This window comes from Narcine bancroftii, chromosome 4 (genome assembly GCF_036971445.1).
Source record: "Narcine bancroftii isolate sNarBan1 chromosome 4, sNarBan1.hap1, whole genome shotgun sequence".
In the NCBI taxonomy this organism is placed as follows: domain Eukaryota; kingdom Metazoa; phylum Chordata; class Chondrichthyes; order Torpediniformes; family Narcinidae; genus Narcine; species Narcine bancroftii.
This window is the reverse complement of record NC_091472.1, coordinates 128,956,272-128,973,034: the sequence shown is the minus strand read 5'-3', so window position 1 is coordinate 128,973,034 and position 16,763 is coordinate 128,956,272. Positions and strand designations below refer to the sequence as shown.

The 16,763-nt window shown below is 40.6% G+C and overlaps 1 protein-coding gene and 1 long non-coding RNA gene across 2 annotated transcripts in view; one reads left to right on the top strand and one right to left on the bottom strand.

Annotated features, from left to right (window-relative positions):
* pole (polymerase (DNA directed), epsilon) overlaps positions 1 to 16,763 on the top strand; it is a 147,534-nt gene that overhangs the window by 127,451 nt on the left and 3,320 nt on the right. Inside the window, exons 47-48 of the mRNA XM_069932838.1 lie at positions 1,815 to 1,940; positions 3,794 to 3,883. Of these exons, the coding sequence (XP_069788939.1) occupies positions 1,815 to 1,940; positions 3,794 to 3,883 (216 nt within the window). The remainder of the gene's footprint in view (positions 1 to 1,814; positions 1,941 to 3,793; positions 3,884 to 16,763) is intronic.
* On the bottom strand, positions 9,269 to 15,256 carry LOC138761149 (uncharacterized). Its single transcript, XR_011356144.1, has 2 exons — positions 15,097 to 15,256; positions 9,269 to 11,809 (listed from the first exon to the last, which is right to left on the bottom strand). It is a non-coding gene; the product is annotated as an uncharacterized lncRNA (long non-coding RNA).

The following is a 16,763-nucleotide window of genomic DNA, read 5'->3' as shown; positions in this document are numbered from 1 at the left end:
AAGAAAAGTTCTTTGGTTCACAGTTCAATCTCACTTCTCATTCTTCCAAGTTCTCTTGTTGCAGACAATTCTTATTACTATGCACAGAATTTAACATGTATAAAGATCACGATGCTTTGGTGCTCAGGAAGGTTCTTGTAGATTTGCAGAGAGAGATGTGTGGTTCCAGGATTTCCACAACTGAGGTACCACCATTAGTCACCTCAATGTCTTGCTGATGAAACTTGCTCCATCAGGGTTCTCCAGATGATAACCTCTTTCTTTCAGGCCACCGCAGAGTTCCTTTCTGTTTCACTTATTCCAAGAGAAACATCAAACAGATAGCACTTCCAGCCATCTGTCACTCTGGAGCTTCTGTTTCAGTTCCAATAAGCTTCTCCTGGCTGACACTGTTCAGTCTCTTCCTCTCTCTGAGATTCCAACTGCCAGCCACATGTCTTTCTCTCTCTCACTTGCAAAAACCCCCCCCCACCTTTTCCAGCAAACAATAGGAGTTAGTCTTCTGCTCCCATCTGTTGTTTTAGGTAAACAAACCTCTAAGTGAGCACTTTGCAGAGAGGTCAAAAGCCTTGCAAAAAGGTCCAAAACAAACAACCTGGCTCCAGTCCATTCATTTCAGGACATCATTTCAATTAGCACCTACTTATGAAATGTGCATAGCATTCTCCATGGTTTCTGTAAAGTCACTGAATATGAATTCTTCAGTATTTCAAATAAGATCTGTTTTAAAATGTGTGTATGTATGTAACCTTCTCAAATTTTACCAATTTATCTCCCAAAAACATTCCCAAATATTCCATCACAGCCTAAACGTCAATGGCATATCTCAAAGTGCATGACTTCAACTTAGAGGAAATTCTTTTCAAGATATCTTCCTGAATTGAAACAATCTTGAGGCACCTTGGTGATTATTGAGTCAAAATCCAAAAATTCTAGAACACCTCAAAATATTTGCTGCATGATTTAAAAGCAGAAAATGCTGGAATCACTTGGCAAATCATCTCTGTTTCTTGTTCCACAGATGCAAAATAATTCCAACATTTTCTGTTTTTATTTTGTATTCCTTGCTCTTGCATTTTTGATTTGTTATGGATAATATTGGAATGAGAAGTTTGACTGGAAACTGCAAATTGACATCTTCAAATGGGCAGGTTAATGATGGTATAGCAAGTACTTAGCTATAAACGACTTAATTTCTTCATTCAGAATTTTGTCAATGATGCATGACTACTGTATCTTGGAAAATGATCTTGAGGGAGGTTGTAAAGCTTTCAATGGGTAAATGGGTAGAAATAGATTATTATTGTGAGATGATGCACTTGATTGAAAGAATAGAGAAATACAGTACTTTTAAATTGTTTGAAGCTGTTAAGTATTGTTGTGCAAAAGGATATAGGTGGCTGGTTCATGAGATGTAGTATTTGGCAACTTAGGCGAACAATAAATGATGGTGTTACTGTAATGAGTAATAGAATTTTGTTAAAGGGCAAATATATCCATAGAAATGGTCACAACAGCACTGCAAGGTCAGGATTACAGCTCATTTCCAAACCTTTGCTTTTTAAAACTCCAAAGGAAGGATAGCATTATGTGAAGCAATTTTTTGTTATTTCAAATATTTGAGTTTTCTTGTGAATAAATTAGCCTTCTATCACTGGCATTTTTCTTACTATTAATATTTAAAGCTCAATATACCACCAATACTTCCATAATTCCAAAATATTTCCAGAATATAAAATTCTGTATTAAAAAAAAAACTTATTCAGTTGTTATTGTATTTTTTGGGATAACAGTTATGTTTTTCTTTTTGACAGGATGGCACAGTATTACCCAAATGGTGCTGCACTAATTGCCAAGTTGCATATCACTCAGATGCTATAGAAATGACACTGGTTGAAGCATTGAAAAAGAAAATGATGGCCTATACACTTCAGGATTTGGTATGTTTACCACCCTAAATAACATGTTGTACCATGTATTGGATTCATTGTTGATTATTAGGGAAAATCTTTTGCATTATTGTTGCTTTGTGTCAGGGTCATCAATATAGATTGCAAATAATTATTTCTTTCATATACCGTACAACTCCAATTATCTGAAATGGTCAGGACTGGGCCTATGTCGGATAAACTTTTCTTTTGGAGAACTGGCCATTTTTAAATACAGCCCAGTAGCAAAAGGAAATTACTTGTATCAATATTTTTAAAACAACGAACACAAGGAAGGCTTTGTAAGCATTAAAATGTTTAATTCTCACCAGAAACCTCCTGTCTCCCCGGACACCGGAGCTCCAGACCCTGATTTCTGAGTCCTAACTTCAAATCCTCCCCTAGGCCTACCACACCAACACACACCCACACACACACCCACACATACACCCACCCACGAAAACACAGACACACACACGCACCCACCCACCAAAACACAGACATACACGCACCCACTCACCAAAACACAGACACACACGCACCCACCCACCAAAACACAGACACTCACGCACCCACCCACCAAAACACAGACACACACACACACACACCCACCCACCAAAACACACACACCCACCCACCAAAACACACACACACACTCACCCACCAAAACACACACACACACTCACCCACCAAAACACACACACACACTCACCCACCAAAACACACACACACAATGTAAACAACGAATGTAAACAAACTGTGCACAAGTCAGAGTCCTTGATTAAGTTTGTTGTTGAGGAGTCTGATGGTGGAGGGGCAGCAGCTGTTCTTGAACTTGGTGGAGCGAGTCTTGTGGCACCTCTACCTCTTTCCTTATGGCAGCAGCGAGAACAGAGTGTGTGTTGGGTGGTGATGATTGCTGCTGTGACCATTGTTCCTCTAGATGTACTCATTAGTGAGGTGGGTTTTGTCTGTGATGTCCTGGGCCGTGTCCACTATCTTTTGGAGAGCCTCGTATTCAGGGATATTGGTGTTTCCATACCAGACCATGATGCAGTTGGTCAGCACACTTTCCACCACATCTGTGTGGAAAGGGATTCTGAAGTCATGCTGAACCTCTGAAAACTTCTGAGGAAGTAGAGTCGTTGAAGTTCTTTAAGATCCTCTGATATAGTGACTCCCAAGAACGCCTATTTGCTCAACCTCTTCACCTCTGATTTCCCTAATGATCACTGCATTGTTTGTCTCTGGCTTTCCTTTCCTGAAGTCAACAATCAGCTCCTTAGTTTTGGTGAAATTGAGTCCAAGGTTGTTGTTGATGCACCATTCAGCCAAGTTTTCAATCTCCATCGTGTACGCTGACTCCTCCCCTTCCTTTTTACTGCCCACTTCCGTGGTAGCACCAGAAAATTTAGAGATGGTGTTTTTTTGGGGGGGGAATGATGGTTATTTAGACGTTCAATTACAAAACTATATTTTGAAATACTAGTCTGCTTATATGTAATGTTTTAACCTTTTTTGCTATTTTAATGCATTTGTTGGTTGGTAATTTAAACCATCAATTACCACATCTCAATTGATATCCTTCTTCATGGTAGATGTAGAATGGCAATAAAAAAAAAGTTTGCTCAAAATGACTTTCAAAAATGTACCGTAAGTCCTTGAATAATGTCATTTTGTTCATCATCGTTTCATTGTAGTGGTAATGAGAATAAATAAAAAAAATTAAAATATTGCAGTATTTGACCACAATATAAAATTGGTTTCATTTAACATTGTTTCACTTAAAGTTGCACTTTCCAAGAACATATCAACAACATTAAGTGAGGACCTGCTGTAATTTAATTTCCTTTTTGTATCTCTAGGTTTGTTCACAATGTAAAGGCATCAAAGAAGCTAACATGCCGATCTACTGTAATTGTGCTCGGGATTTTGGTTTAACTATTTCATTGAAGGTAGGTCTCCTATTCCGGCGTATTTGATTAAAAGCTTGACATGAAACAGATTTTTTTTTCGTGATTTTGATTGTAAATAACTTCTCTTTTTACTACTATTCCGATTTTTATTATATCTACAAGGCCTGTTTCCGCTCCGTAAATGGTTATATGGTTATGGTTAACAAATTTAAAAAATGTGTGGAGGCTGAATTTCATCCTTTTGGAAATTTATTTCACTCAAGTCTGCAAATGCTTTTCTAACAGAGACCATCCCAAATTGGTATCCATCAAAGATCAAAACAGTTATTTGTATACAGTCAGCGAAGTCCATATTGCTGCATGTTAAGTATACTAAAATTGGTTCAAATTTGAGAAAAAAATTTAAGTGCATAGAAATTTTAATCTGAATTTTTGGAATTTTAGCTACTTTGCAGACTTCCTTCTGGTTTATATCAGCCATTCTCAATCTTTGTAACTATGACCCCATTAAGATTTTGCTCAGGGTTTGTGGCACCCTTCCCTGTGAAACAGTCAAATTTAGTTGGTTTCTTCCATATTTCCCTCCCACTGACTACAAGAAAAAAAAATTTTTTACGTGAAGTGAAAAGAAAATAACAACTGTGATTTGTGATTCCAGAACCAAGAGACAAATCAGAAATCATTCTTGTTGAATGTGTAGGAAAGAAGAAAACATGAATATGTAGATCACAAAAAGTTTAAAAAGAGATTCAGAGCACAATGGTCTGTACACAATGAGTCATTAGGGAACTTTAAGCATAAATTTGAGGATGTGAAAACAATAAATTAGAACTTTAAAAAAAAATTATGAAATTAAAATATTAGTAGGATCCTTGAGCTTGATGTTCCTGTTCCAAGTTTTTTGGGCAGTTATGGCATAGGGAATATTAAAGATGGAATGTGAATTTTTAAAAAAGATTGCCCACCCCTGGTCTAGGGTGACCTCTTGTGATGAAGTCTGTTCTTGGGTTTTGTCAAGGAAACTACATGGCTGAATCCACATTCAACTAAGTTTGTTGAGGGAAAGGCAAAGAAAAATATTTAGGCCTTTTTCCCATGGTTTTGAAAATATATTTAACAGATCACTCTAAAATATTTTTTTAATTGATTGAACTTGCGGCATGCAATTATAACTCTCTGAAGATCAATCGAGCTCTCTTTGTGTCAACATCGACGGATTGTTCCTCAAATGGATCTAATATCCAATACAGGGTATTGAAATTTAACAGGTCATTAATTCTTTCCTGCAGATCTGTGTATTTGCTTTAAGTCAGTGGTCCTCAACCTCTTTTGCCCAAGACCCCACTTTAATTTTTCAAAAAAATGTACGCCCCACCATTAGCAGAAAAAAGTTATATATTCCAAAGAAGTTTTTATGAAATCATTTACTGCAAGTATATTTCAATGCAATTAAGGTCAGGAATACACTGGAACACATATTTCACATTCAACTATGACTTCAATATGTCAACCGTCTCAAACATTGTGGTGCACTGAGGTAGCAGCAAGCAAGTACAAAACTCAAAAGACTATAACAGGCTTTATTCCAGTAAAAGTTTGTACACCAGTTTCAGTCCCGATGGTTCCCCGTGTGACTGGCTCAGGAGGGGCTGGCTCAGGTTTATATTCAGGTCAGCTGATTGACTGCTGGCCAGTTGGAGCCAGCCCCTTTGGTGGTCTTCCTGCAGGTTCAGTGATCACCCCCTGCAGTTGGCTGGTGGTCATATCACCACAAACACACATTCAGCAATTGTCACTTCAGTGGGAACCTTGCCCCTGATGCTAGCTGCAGATTATTTTGATTTGAGGGACTAATTTTGTTAGTTTCATCCTTAAATCTCCAATTTTTGTAATTTCCAGTCAGTTTCTCTTAGCTTGTAGTAAATTACTAACAGTACTGAAGCCACATTCTCCAAAATAAGACGATGGAAAATATATCAATAGTGCCCTTGCTAAAGTAGTTGAGTTTGGGTATTTATTTTCAATCTCGTTAGACAGCCAGATCGTGGTTCCTTTCACTTTTTTGTTGTAATTCTTTATTTATCGCGCTATGAACCATATCAACCAATATATTTACAGATGCATCTCTTTAGATATTCACAGTGACATTTTTTCCCCATCCCTCCCTTCCTCCTTCCCACCCCCTCCAAAAACAGTAAATATCGAACAATAAAACAATATCTTTATACAAAAAGAATACAAGCAAAAAAGCCGTATCATCTACTCATACACATTAAATCTTATCATTTTAGGTGGTGGTGGTCCGAGGCCTGCTCTTTCTGTTATGTTCCATAAATGGTTCCCAGGTTTTTTTTCAAACATTGTAACTTTGCCTTTTAAATTATATGTGATTTTTTTTTTCCAATGGGAATCACTTAAACTTGGTTATATATTCCATTAATGTTTATAATCATATTGTCCAACGTGGCCATCTTATATCTTTATTTTCACTTCTTTTTCGCCTCTTCACCACTTCCATCCCCTTTTTTTCCATTACTGTTTTATAAGTTTTCCTTTTTAATCTCAATATATGACAACGCATTTAAGACATACCCCAACAATCCCCACAATCAATAACCCTTTAACCCCAAATGAACCTCCCCTCCTTGGATTGCCTCCTGTCCCTTGACGGCAACCACAACTCCCCTTTCCATTCGGTTTGTGAACTTATTCACAAGCGTCAACCAATTTCGCAGTGACCATTATTCTCCCTTTCCCCCAAACCCCCCCAGAGAACATTATTTTCCTATACATATAACAAAGCTCTCTTTTTTTCCCCTTCTTTCCCTTCTCTTATTCATCTTTAAATCTTTATATATACATTATCTTTACTTAATATTTTAACATATTTTTGTATATTTACTTGCCGGTCTTCCTTCTTGTCACTCCTCCTCCTCTCTTCTCCTGTCCTGCAAATGTTCAACAAATTTTTGCGCTTTCTTTGGGTCCGAAAACAGTCTATTCCGTTCCTCAGGAATGAATACTTTGAGTACTTCTGGATGTCTTAATATAAAGTTATAACCTTTCTTTCATAAGATTGTTTTCGCCATGTTGAATTCCTTCCTCTTCTTTAAAAGTTCGAAGCTTATGTCCGGGTAAAAAATATTTTTTGTCCCTTATATTCCAACGGCTTATTGTCTTCTCTAACCTTCTTTCTTTCCTGCTCCAGTATGTTCTGTCTTGTCGTATATCTTAGAAGTTTTACCAATATGGATCTCGGTTTTTGATGTGGTGGTAACTTCAGTACTAGTGCTCTATGCGCCCTTTCAATTTCTATTTCTTCATGTGAATCTGTCATTCCCAACACCTTCGGGATCCATCCTTTTATAAATTCCTTCATATCTGACCCTTCTTTGCCTTTTTTCAGGGCCATTATTTTTATGTTGTTTCACCTACTGTAGTTTTCCAATATGTCAATTTTTTGCGACAATAAATCTTGTCTCTAATTTTTTTTCGCTCTCTTCCAACTTCCCTCTTAAATCATTTATCTCCATTTCTACAGCAGCTTCTCGTTCCTCCACATTTTCTACTCTTTTCCTTATTTCAGTCATGACCAACTCAAAGCTTTGCATTCTGTCTTCAGCTCTTTTCACTTTTCTTTTGATTGAACTAAATTCTAATGATAGCCATTCTTTTAATGACCTCATTTGTTTTTCAAAAAAGACTTTATCTAAATTTTGTCCTTCGATTTTACCTTCTTCTTTCCTTTGAAATTCTTGGTCTTCTTCCTCCTGTGTCTGTATCTATGTCTGTCGTCTTCTTTTTTTCTGTATGCTGTGTATCTTCATCCTTCTCTGGTGACCTGCTTCTGTATCCTTACTGGGCCTCCAGCTGCTGTGTCTCCTGCTGTTGGGCTTCCTGCTGCAGGTCGACCCGCTGCTGTACCCCCTGCTGCAGGCCGACCCACTGCTGGCCTCCTGCCGCAGGTCGTCTCCCTGCCGGTCGCCCCGTTGCTGCTCATCCTCTTCCCGCCCTTCATTCTCTTTCTCACCACTCTTACTCTTTCTTGTTTGCTTCCCCCAGCTGAACGCCCCAATACTGGGCGTCTCTCAGCTGGCTGTTCCTCAGCTGAGTTCCCCTCCCACCAGTGTTAACCTTTTCTTTTACTTGCACATCTCTTCTTGGCTTTGAAAGCCATTTTTGAAGTTTGTCGGTCGGGAGGACACCGCTCCTCTGGGGACTCATCAACATTGGAGATCGGCTGCTCCTCTCCATGGTGGCTCTCTGCTCCGATGTGCAGGTAAGACCTTCTTTCTCCTCCAGTGATTTTTCTTCCTCACTTTTCTCTGTTATTCTACTTTTTCTCTTTTGGATGCCATCTTCTGTCTCTTCTCAATAACTTTATCTTTCTCTTCCTGTATTTTATGTTTATTGAGCTCTGTTTTTTCAAACTTTTTTTTCTCTGGAGAGGGCCGTTTGAACTTGACCAGCCACTACTCCTCGTTCCTTTCACTTTGAACAGAGTTTTCACAGATTCATCATGTTGTAACTCAGATAACTCCTCATGGTATTGCACTGGAACTTCAAATAAGTCCACCAACAATGGGTGAGTTAACCAAGAGGGATAATCCATTGCCTTTAAATCACAAAATCTATCATTGAAGTCAATAACCAACATTTTGAAATAGTCAACAATGTTTGTAGCAGCATTAGTTACCTAACACTTTTTCAACCAATAGAATTGACTGAAATTTCTTGCAGAAATATTTCTTTGCCATAATTCCAAAAAAATATATTTGTTTTTGCATCAACGAGCTTCATATTTGGTGCTTGGAGTTGCTTGTTCAATGTACTTAGTTTCTCAAAAACATCCGTCAAGTAACTCACATAAGCTTTGCCATCTGTTGTTAGCAAGAGCTTCATTTCAGGTTTGTCCTTCAAAAACTTGCTGAGGAGATCAAACAGTTCCATAAACCTTCTGAAGCAGTTTCCCTTTGACAAGCACCTTACTTCAGTGTGAAGCAAAATGATCTCACATGTTCTGCATTTTTAAATCGACACAAAACTGCTGAAACAGATGTTCACGTTTGGCATTAGTTTTGATGGCATTGATACACTTGATCATGCACTGCAGTATCTCGTGTAGAACCGCAAAACTTTCTTGGCAACTAAGTTTTCTTGGTGGATAACACAATGCGCAACCAATGTGTTTGGATTTTCATCCTTCATTAGTTTTAAACATCCTGTGCTTTTTTTAACCCATCATAGCAGGTGCACCATCTGCAGCACAAGATACAATGTTTCCTTTTGGTTTTTTCATTTTCATCCAAATAATTTTTGAACTTGCTGTAGATATCAATTGCAGTAGTAGTTGTTTCTAATAATTCACAAAACAACATCTCTTCTTGATACTCTTTGTCAGAAATAAAACTTCTCACACATGAGTCTCTTTAAAACTGATGACACGACAAGCTTTATTTACAAGTCTGCAGAGTTGGACTCAACTGGCTTCTCACCAGTTAAGCCCCGATACATACAGTGCATTGATTTTTATACCCTTGTTGTTTGCCCTTCCCCTTCTTATTAATACTGTTTTAATTGGTTAGTATTGCAAAAGCATTCTAAGTACAACTGCATTTTTAATTATCACGTTCGTTACATACGCTGCGAACTCTACATACACTAAATTCTGTTTCTCACCCTTCTTATCAATCTTTTGTCTCCTGCATGTCTCTCACTATGACCATGAAAAGATATGTTTAAAAAAACATATCCAGCTGAACTTTTTTGTCCTTGGCTGCTAGTAAGCTCCCTGTCCTTTCTGGCTTCCCTTTTTATGATTAATCATCACATTTTAACTTAAGCCATTTTAACCTAAATTCTCTATCTCTAACAATCCACCCCTTTCTCTCTTTAAAATGTGTGTATTATATATATGAATGGGGATTTTAACTCGGGGAAGAGAAATGTCTCATGATAAATTAATTTCGTGCTGAAGTAAAATTCTAACGGGGTCTCCCAGTCCCCCTGGTTGCATAGCCTGTTGGACCATGGAAATCACCAGGCTGCGTAGACAGGGAATAATACAGGGCAAAACAAGTAGGAGGAATAAAATACCTCCGATGACCCACAATAAGGTACGCCACCAGGTTCCTCCAAACCATTTGTCCATCCAATTTAATTTTGCAAAAGGATCCCAGGTTTGAACCGGTACATGGGACAAAATACGAATATTATCAGCGATTTTTCGAATGGCTTGGCCATTATCATCAATATGTAAGCAGCAGTTAGTCAAATTAAGCTTTCCACATACACCTCCTTCTGTGGCTAGGAGATAGTCTAGGGCCAGACGGTTCTGATATATAGCAGAGCGCATTTGACCTTGCTGGGATGCAAGTAATTGCAGGGCTAGAGCTGTTTGATTTGTAACAATTTCAAGGACTGCTTGCAAGCGAATAATGCGATTTAACATATAAATAGGAGTACGATAACCCCAGGATCCATCTTGAGCCCATGTAGCGGGACCATAATATTGAATTATGCGTTCTGGAGGCCAATCATCTCCCCATTGTCCCAAATGTACCGTGCTAGAGCGGGGCTGACGGTGTAATGTATCAAAAATCTTCACTCCTAATTTATGACCGTGGTCGTGGGGTAGGAGGAAAAATTCTGGGCGGATTATTCCTAGGAAACAAGTTCCACTCCACTGTAAGGGGAGACGAGTATAAGCTTTATTACCACATACCCAGAATAATCCATTTGGGGATACTCCATATCCCCGTTCCCAAACTCTTTTAAGAGTGGGGTTTGATTGGTATGGTCCTGTGATGGTGGAACTGGTACAATTCCAAAGCTGAATACTGCTATTAGACAGGGGTAGGCAATTAGTTTTAAAAACAGTGGATAAAAACCAAGTCAGGGGTTTAGGAAACCAAATGAAATTACCAGGCGAAATGCGAATCCATACAGCCTTGCAGGGACTTTTTCCTACTGGGTATTTGCCAATTCGTGAGAGACAATAAAAACCAGAGGGGACGTTAGAGAGAGACCAAGTTTCTCTTGATCTCGTTCGGTTAGTTGTCCAAATTCGGGAAATCATGGTCAATGAATTGAGGGACTCCCCCCACCAAGGCCATTGCTCTGACATCCGTGGACCCCCGCAGACCCAACAATTGGTTACATTAAAAGTTCCTGCAATTCTAGTTGCAAGATCAACAAAAAGGTTATCTCCCCCAACTGTGTGACCGAAACTTTCATGGTTATTTGGATGGACTCGAACTAAGTCCGGCTGTCTTAAAGGGGCAGGCACTTTTGAGTGTGGAATGGAATTTCTTATTGGAACAGTACGCTGGTGTATGCAAAACCAGAGTCCATCAGGGCATGGTGGGCCTGAGTCACCCTTCCAACCGTTAAGAGGGAAAGGAGTGGTATTAGGAATCTGTATATAATGACCCATCTTATTTCCTTCTTTTTCCACACAAGGGGTATATGGATGTTGGGTGGTATTTTCTGCCCAGCATTTCTCAGGAACTGAGGTATGGGAAATAAAATTACCCTCCTTTCTTCCCCAAATGCGGTCCTGAAACAGGACCACTGTGTCTCTGCATTTCTTACATTTCACACCTGATAAAGACATAGGCAAACTAAGAAAAATCAAAGAACATAACAATAACATTGTGAATCAAGTCTTTCTGCGAAATCGCAAGGTAAGAGGTTTTTCTCCAGGAACACAAGTCCAATCTGAGTTCGTATCAGGGTCCTGAGGCGCCTCTACAGGTCCCTTAAATCTGGATGCGTGTGTCCACCCCTTCTCTCTTGTTCGTGCTGCAGCCTCTGTAGTTAAGAGAACTTGGTATGGACCTTCCCACTGGGGCTGGAGTTTTTCAGTTTTCCAGGTCTTGATGAGAATCCAGTCTCCTGGTTCCACTTTGTGTAAAGAAAAGTCTAGAGGCGGTGTTTGTGCCAATAGTCCTCTCTTTCGTAAATCTGTAAGAGAGCGTGACAGTGCCTGTAAATAGTTCCTAACAAATATATCCCCTTCCCCCAAGGTGGGAAAACCCTCAACTGTACTCCAGAAGGGAAACCCAAACATCATTTCATAAGGGGACAACCCTACATCTTTTCGTGGGGCAGTACGAATTCTCAATAAAGCCAGGGGCAGACACTTTATCCAAGGCATTTTAGTTTCCACCATTAATTTTGTCAATTGCATTTTTAGGGTTTCATTCATACATTCAACCCTCCCTGAGCTTTGTGGATGCCAAGGGGTATGCAATTTCCAAGAGACCTGTAATGCATTACAAATCAATTGCTGGATTTTTGAACAAAAATGTGGACCCCTGTCTGAGTCTATAGAATCCATTATACCATATCTGGGGATTATCTGCTCTAGGAGGAGGCGAGTTACTGTAGAGGCTGTAGCATTTACTGTTGGGAAGGCTTCCACCCATCGGGTAAAGTGATCTATTACCACCAACAGATACTTCCATCTTTGGACTTGAGGTAACTCTGTGAAGTCGATCTGAATACTTTGAAAAGGGCGTATGGCTAATGGTTGACCTCCCATGGTCCCTGTCCTCATTATCTTCTTATTAATTTTTGTGCATAGGTGACAGTTCTGCACCTCCTGTTGGGCCAAGGTGTAGATTCCCTTACACACATATTCTCGAAGTACTGTGTCACATAAGGCTTGGGTGCCCCAGTGGCTCTGATGATGCAGGTGTTTTAAAATATTGCGAGTTATTTCTTTATTTAGAACCATTCTTCCATCTGGTGTCTTCCATGTTCCATCAGGCAGCTGGCTTGTGCCCAGCTGAGCCATGTCCTTTTCTTCCTTAGCAGTGAAAATGGGAGCCTTCTTTATGCCTTGTCTTATTGGGATTAAGGTCAGCAAACGGACTTCTTGTTGCATGGCTGCCCTTTTGGCTTCTTCATCAGCCAGTCTGTTTCCAATTGCTGTCGGGGTATCTCCCCTCTGATGACCTGGTATTAATGTGACATGTAAAGGTGGGATGTCCAGACCTCCTCGATTTCCCTCCTTATACCAGACTCTCTCGTCAATCTGCCGTTCATCCTCTTCCTTTAGAGCGCAGAGGTGGACTCGCACTTCTCCGTCCACAGGGAGAGCACCTAAACCTAGGAGAGCCTGTAAGTCCCTTCCTAGGAGGTTAAATCCAGCCGACGGTAACAACAAGAGGTCTTGTACCCCTTCTCTTTCTTCCAGTTTCACTGTTACTTGGGGAATTATTGATACCATTCTGGGAGACCCTTCTATCCCAGAAATTTTCAAATTACTTTTTACAGGTTCAGTCCCGATTGGCACAGTTATTACACTACTTCGTTCCGCTCCTGTGTCCACCATAAACACCACCTCTTCTCCCTTGGGACCAATTTTTAGTTTTACCAGGGGTTCCCTCTTATACTTGGTCCCCAACATTTGGAACCCCTGACCCCCCTAATCTTCTTCCATAAGTTCAAGGGCACGCAATTCCCTCTTGTATCGGGGGCATTCCCTCTTAAAGTGTCCTTCCTCATTGCAGTAATAGCACTTAACGAACCTCCGGGGTCTTCCCTCTCTTGGGTATCTTGGATTGTTTAGAGGAAGGTTTTGTTTTCTTTCCCCTCTGGATTCGGCATTCATCTGTTGGATAGTCTGTACCATAACCTTTGTCGCCCTCTTTTGATCTTCTTCTTCTCTCTGCACATATACTTTTTGCGCCTTTTTTAACAGGTCGCTTAGGGGTTTTTCGCTCTAGTCCTCCTCCTTTTCTAGTTTCTTTCTAATGTCCTGCCATGATTTGGAAACAAATTCAATTTGAATAAGCTGTTCACCCATTGGTGTACTAGGGTCCACGCCCGCATACTGTTGGACATTCTTTCTCACCCTCTCCAAAAAATCAGTAGGGGACTCGTCTTTCCCCTGGTGGTTCCCAAATGCCTTGGTGAAATTGTGACCCTTTGGCACAGCCTCCCATATCCGTTTAATTGTCCACTCTCTATATTGTCTCATACTTGCCAATCCCTCGGGTGTTCGTTTGTCCCACCTGGGTTCTTTTAAGGGATATTTTTGTTCATGGGGTCTGGGGTCCCCAGGTTGTTCATATTCCCACATGAGGAGGGCAGCCCGTCGAATCATCTGCCTCTCCTGGGGTGAGAATAATATTCCCATTTTTGCCTGCATCTCTTCCCACGTATATGTGTTTGGTCCCAGGAATTGGTCGAGCTGTTCGGCCAGTCCTATAGGATCTTCCAATAACTTTTTCATTTCTTTCTTAAATCCCCGCACCTCTGTACTAGTTAGGGGAACATTCACATATCCCGTTCCCCCTCCCGGTCCTCCCATAGGAACTTCCCTCAGGGGATTTAGGCTTACTGAAAACTTTGATGGTTCTGGACCAGTCTGGGATCTTGTCCAGGGTCGGTTTACCGGTGGAAGTTTAGGGTCCGACTCCCTTAATTCATTCTATCGGGGCAATCAGATTCATCACCTTTCCCCTCCGGTAATGAGCTTTCCTCGGGCGCAGTAGGCACCGGGGGAATATAAGGAGGGGGAAGGTTGTCCAGAGGTTCCCACTTCTTTTCTCCCGCTACCCTCAATTTAAAACATTCTGTTAAGGATCCTGGCCAGGGAACCCAACAAAATGCATATGCTGACTCTTCTTGATTCACCTTTGGTCTCGAATTTACATATATGTTTAATGCTTGTCTAACCCAATCCTCATCAGATCCAAATTTCGGCCACCAGACCGAGGAACCTTTAATAGGTTGTTTCGACCAAAGGAGACAATATTGAACCATCTTTTTCTTGTTTTTGTCTCGATATCTTTTACTATCCCAATTTTCAAACATTCTCCCCAAAGGGCTGTCAAGGGGAACTCCCAGGAATTGTCCTGAATTTTCAGACGAGCCCTTAGATTTTGATCCTCCCATTTTCCCACCTAGATCTGTTTATCGTTGCTGAGGACCCTCTCGTTCTGGACCCTACTCCCTTCTTCTCAGACGCCTCGTCGGAGGTACTGTCCCTCCTTCGGTTACCGCTGAGGTTTCCCTGGGGTCGACCCCTCTCTTCTCGGCACTTCGTCGGAGGTGCTGTCCCTCCTTCGGTTACCGCCGAGGTTTCCCTGGGGTCTGTCCTAGAGTCCCACGACAGGGTCCTCACGCCACGACAAAAGCTCTATACCTGATCTATTACGTTAGGTTTTTTTATCCAAACAGGTGTATCCCGTTACACCTGTTACCCAATCCCCACACCACAATCGTAAGTCGTCACTTACCGGTGTCTTCTCGGGGATTGAACCATCACCCTTCTCCTCTCCGTCTTGTCGTGTCACCTTGTCCGGATACCACTCGCTCAAGCCGCCCGAAGCGACGAGCAAGGGACTAGGAGCCGCTGAACTCAGCGGGGTGCACCACCTCCGATATCCCTCTTCTCGCCTCCCCTCACGGCCGGAGTGTAGATCCCGGACGAGGTGACACGACAAGACGGAGAGGAGAAGGGTGACGGTTAGGGTTAGGGTTAGGGTTCAAATCCCGGACGAGCCCCCATTTTGTCAGAAATAAAACTTCTCACACATGAGTCTCTTTAAAACTGATGACACGACAAGCTTTATTTACAAGTCTGCAGAGTTGGACTCAACTGGCTTCTCACCAGTTAAGCCCCGATACATACAGTGCATTGATTTTTATACCCTTGTTGTTTGCCCTTCCCCTTCTTATTAATACTGTTTTAATTGGTTAGTATTGCAAAAGCATTCTAAGTACAACTGCATTTTTAATTATCACGTTCGTTACGTACGCTGCGAACTCTACATACACTAAATTCTGTTTCTCACCCTTCTTATCAATCTTTTGTCTCCTGCATGTCTCTCACTATGACCATGAAAAGATATGTTTAAAAAAACATATCCAGCTGAACTTTTTGTCCTTGGCTGCTAGTAAGCTCCCTGTCCGTTCTGGCTTCCCTTTTTATGATTAATCATCACATTTTAACTTAAGCCATTTTAACCTAAATTCTCTATCTCTAACACTCTTCCTGATCAATATATCTCATGTATGCCAATAACAGACCCTCACTGTCCCATACGGCAAATGCATCCAGTTGTTTTGAGAATTTTTGTGATTTCTCAGTAAGCTGTTTTTTAACTTAATCCATGTCATCTATTTTGTTGCAGACAGTACTATTACTCAATGGCATTGCTCGGACATCTTTGTCATCCTTTTGTAGAACTGTTTTGAGAAACATTGATATTGTGGGTTTAATCCGTTCCTCCCCAATCGTATGATTCTTCTCATGTTTTACTGTCAGCAGAAAAATTTCATAGGTAGCTTCAAGGGTGCAATTCAGTTTGCGCAGCGAATGAAGTGATTTTTGATCTATTTTCAAACTTCTCTTTCAGTGATTGACGTGGTTAGGATGTTTTACCCTCAAATGAGCTTCAAGATGGCCTGCTTTCATTAATTCATTTGTCAAAGTCTGTTGGCATAATAGGCAAAAAGGTACACGTTCATCGTGTACAGCAGGTACTTCAAGAACACCACTGAATATTCACGAACCTTTTGCTTGCTTGGCCTGCTCATTTTGAATATACAACATCATGAGCTCCCTGGAAGACATTAATTAATATTTTATTATGTCTTAGAATTGAAAAATGTAATAAAGGTAATGATCGAATCAAAGGAAGAATACTGACCCTAAAAAAAAATGGAAAAAAATATCACTAGAGCTGTTTCTGACATTTTTTTCTTAGAGAGTTCATCAAGACTGCACTAGACTCATGCTTTACTTCTGAGGTCCCTTTTTTTCCCCCAATGTTAGCGTCCCCCTCAAGCTGGCAGCTGGAGCAGATCCCACCCTCCCCCCATATTAATACGCTAGTGCACAAAGATACAGGTCGGTCTCACTACTGAACTGAAAAAGTAAAGGGGTATGAACAGAGACATG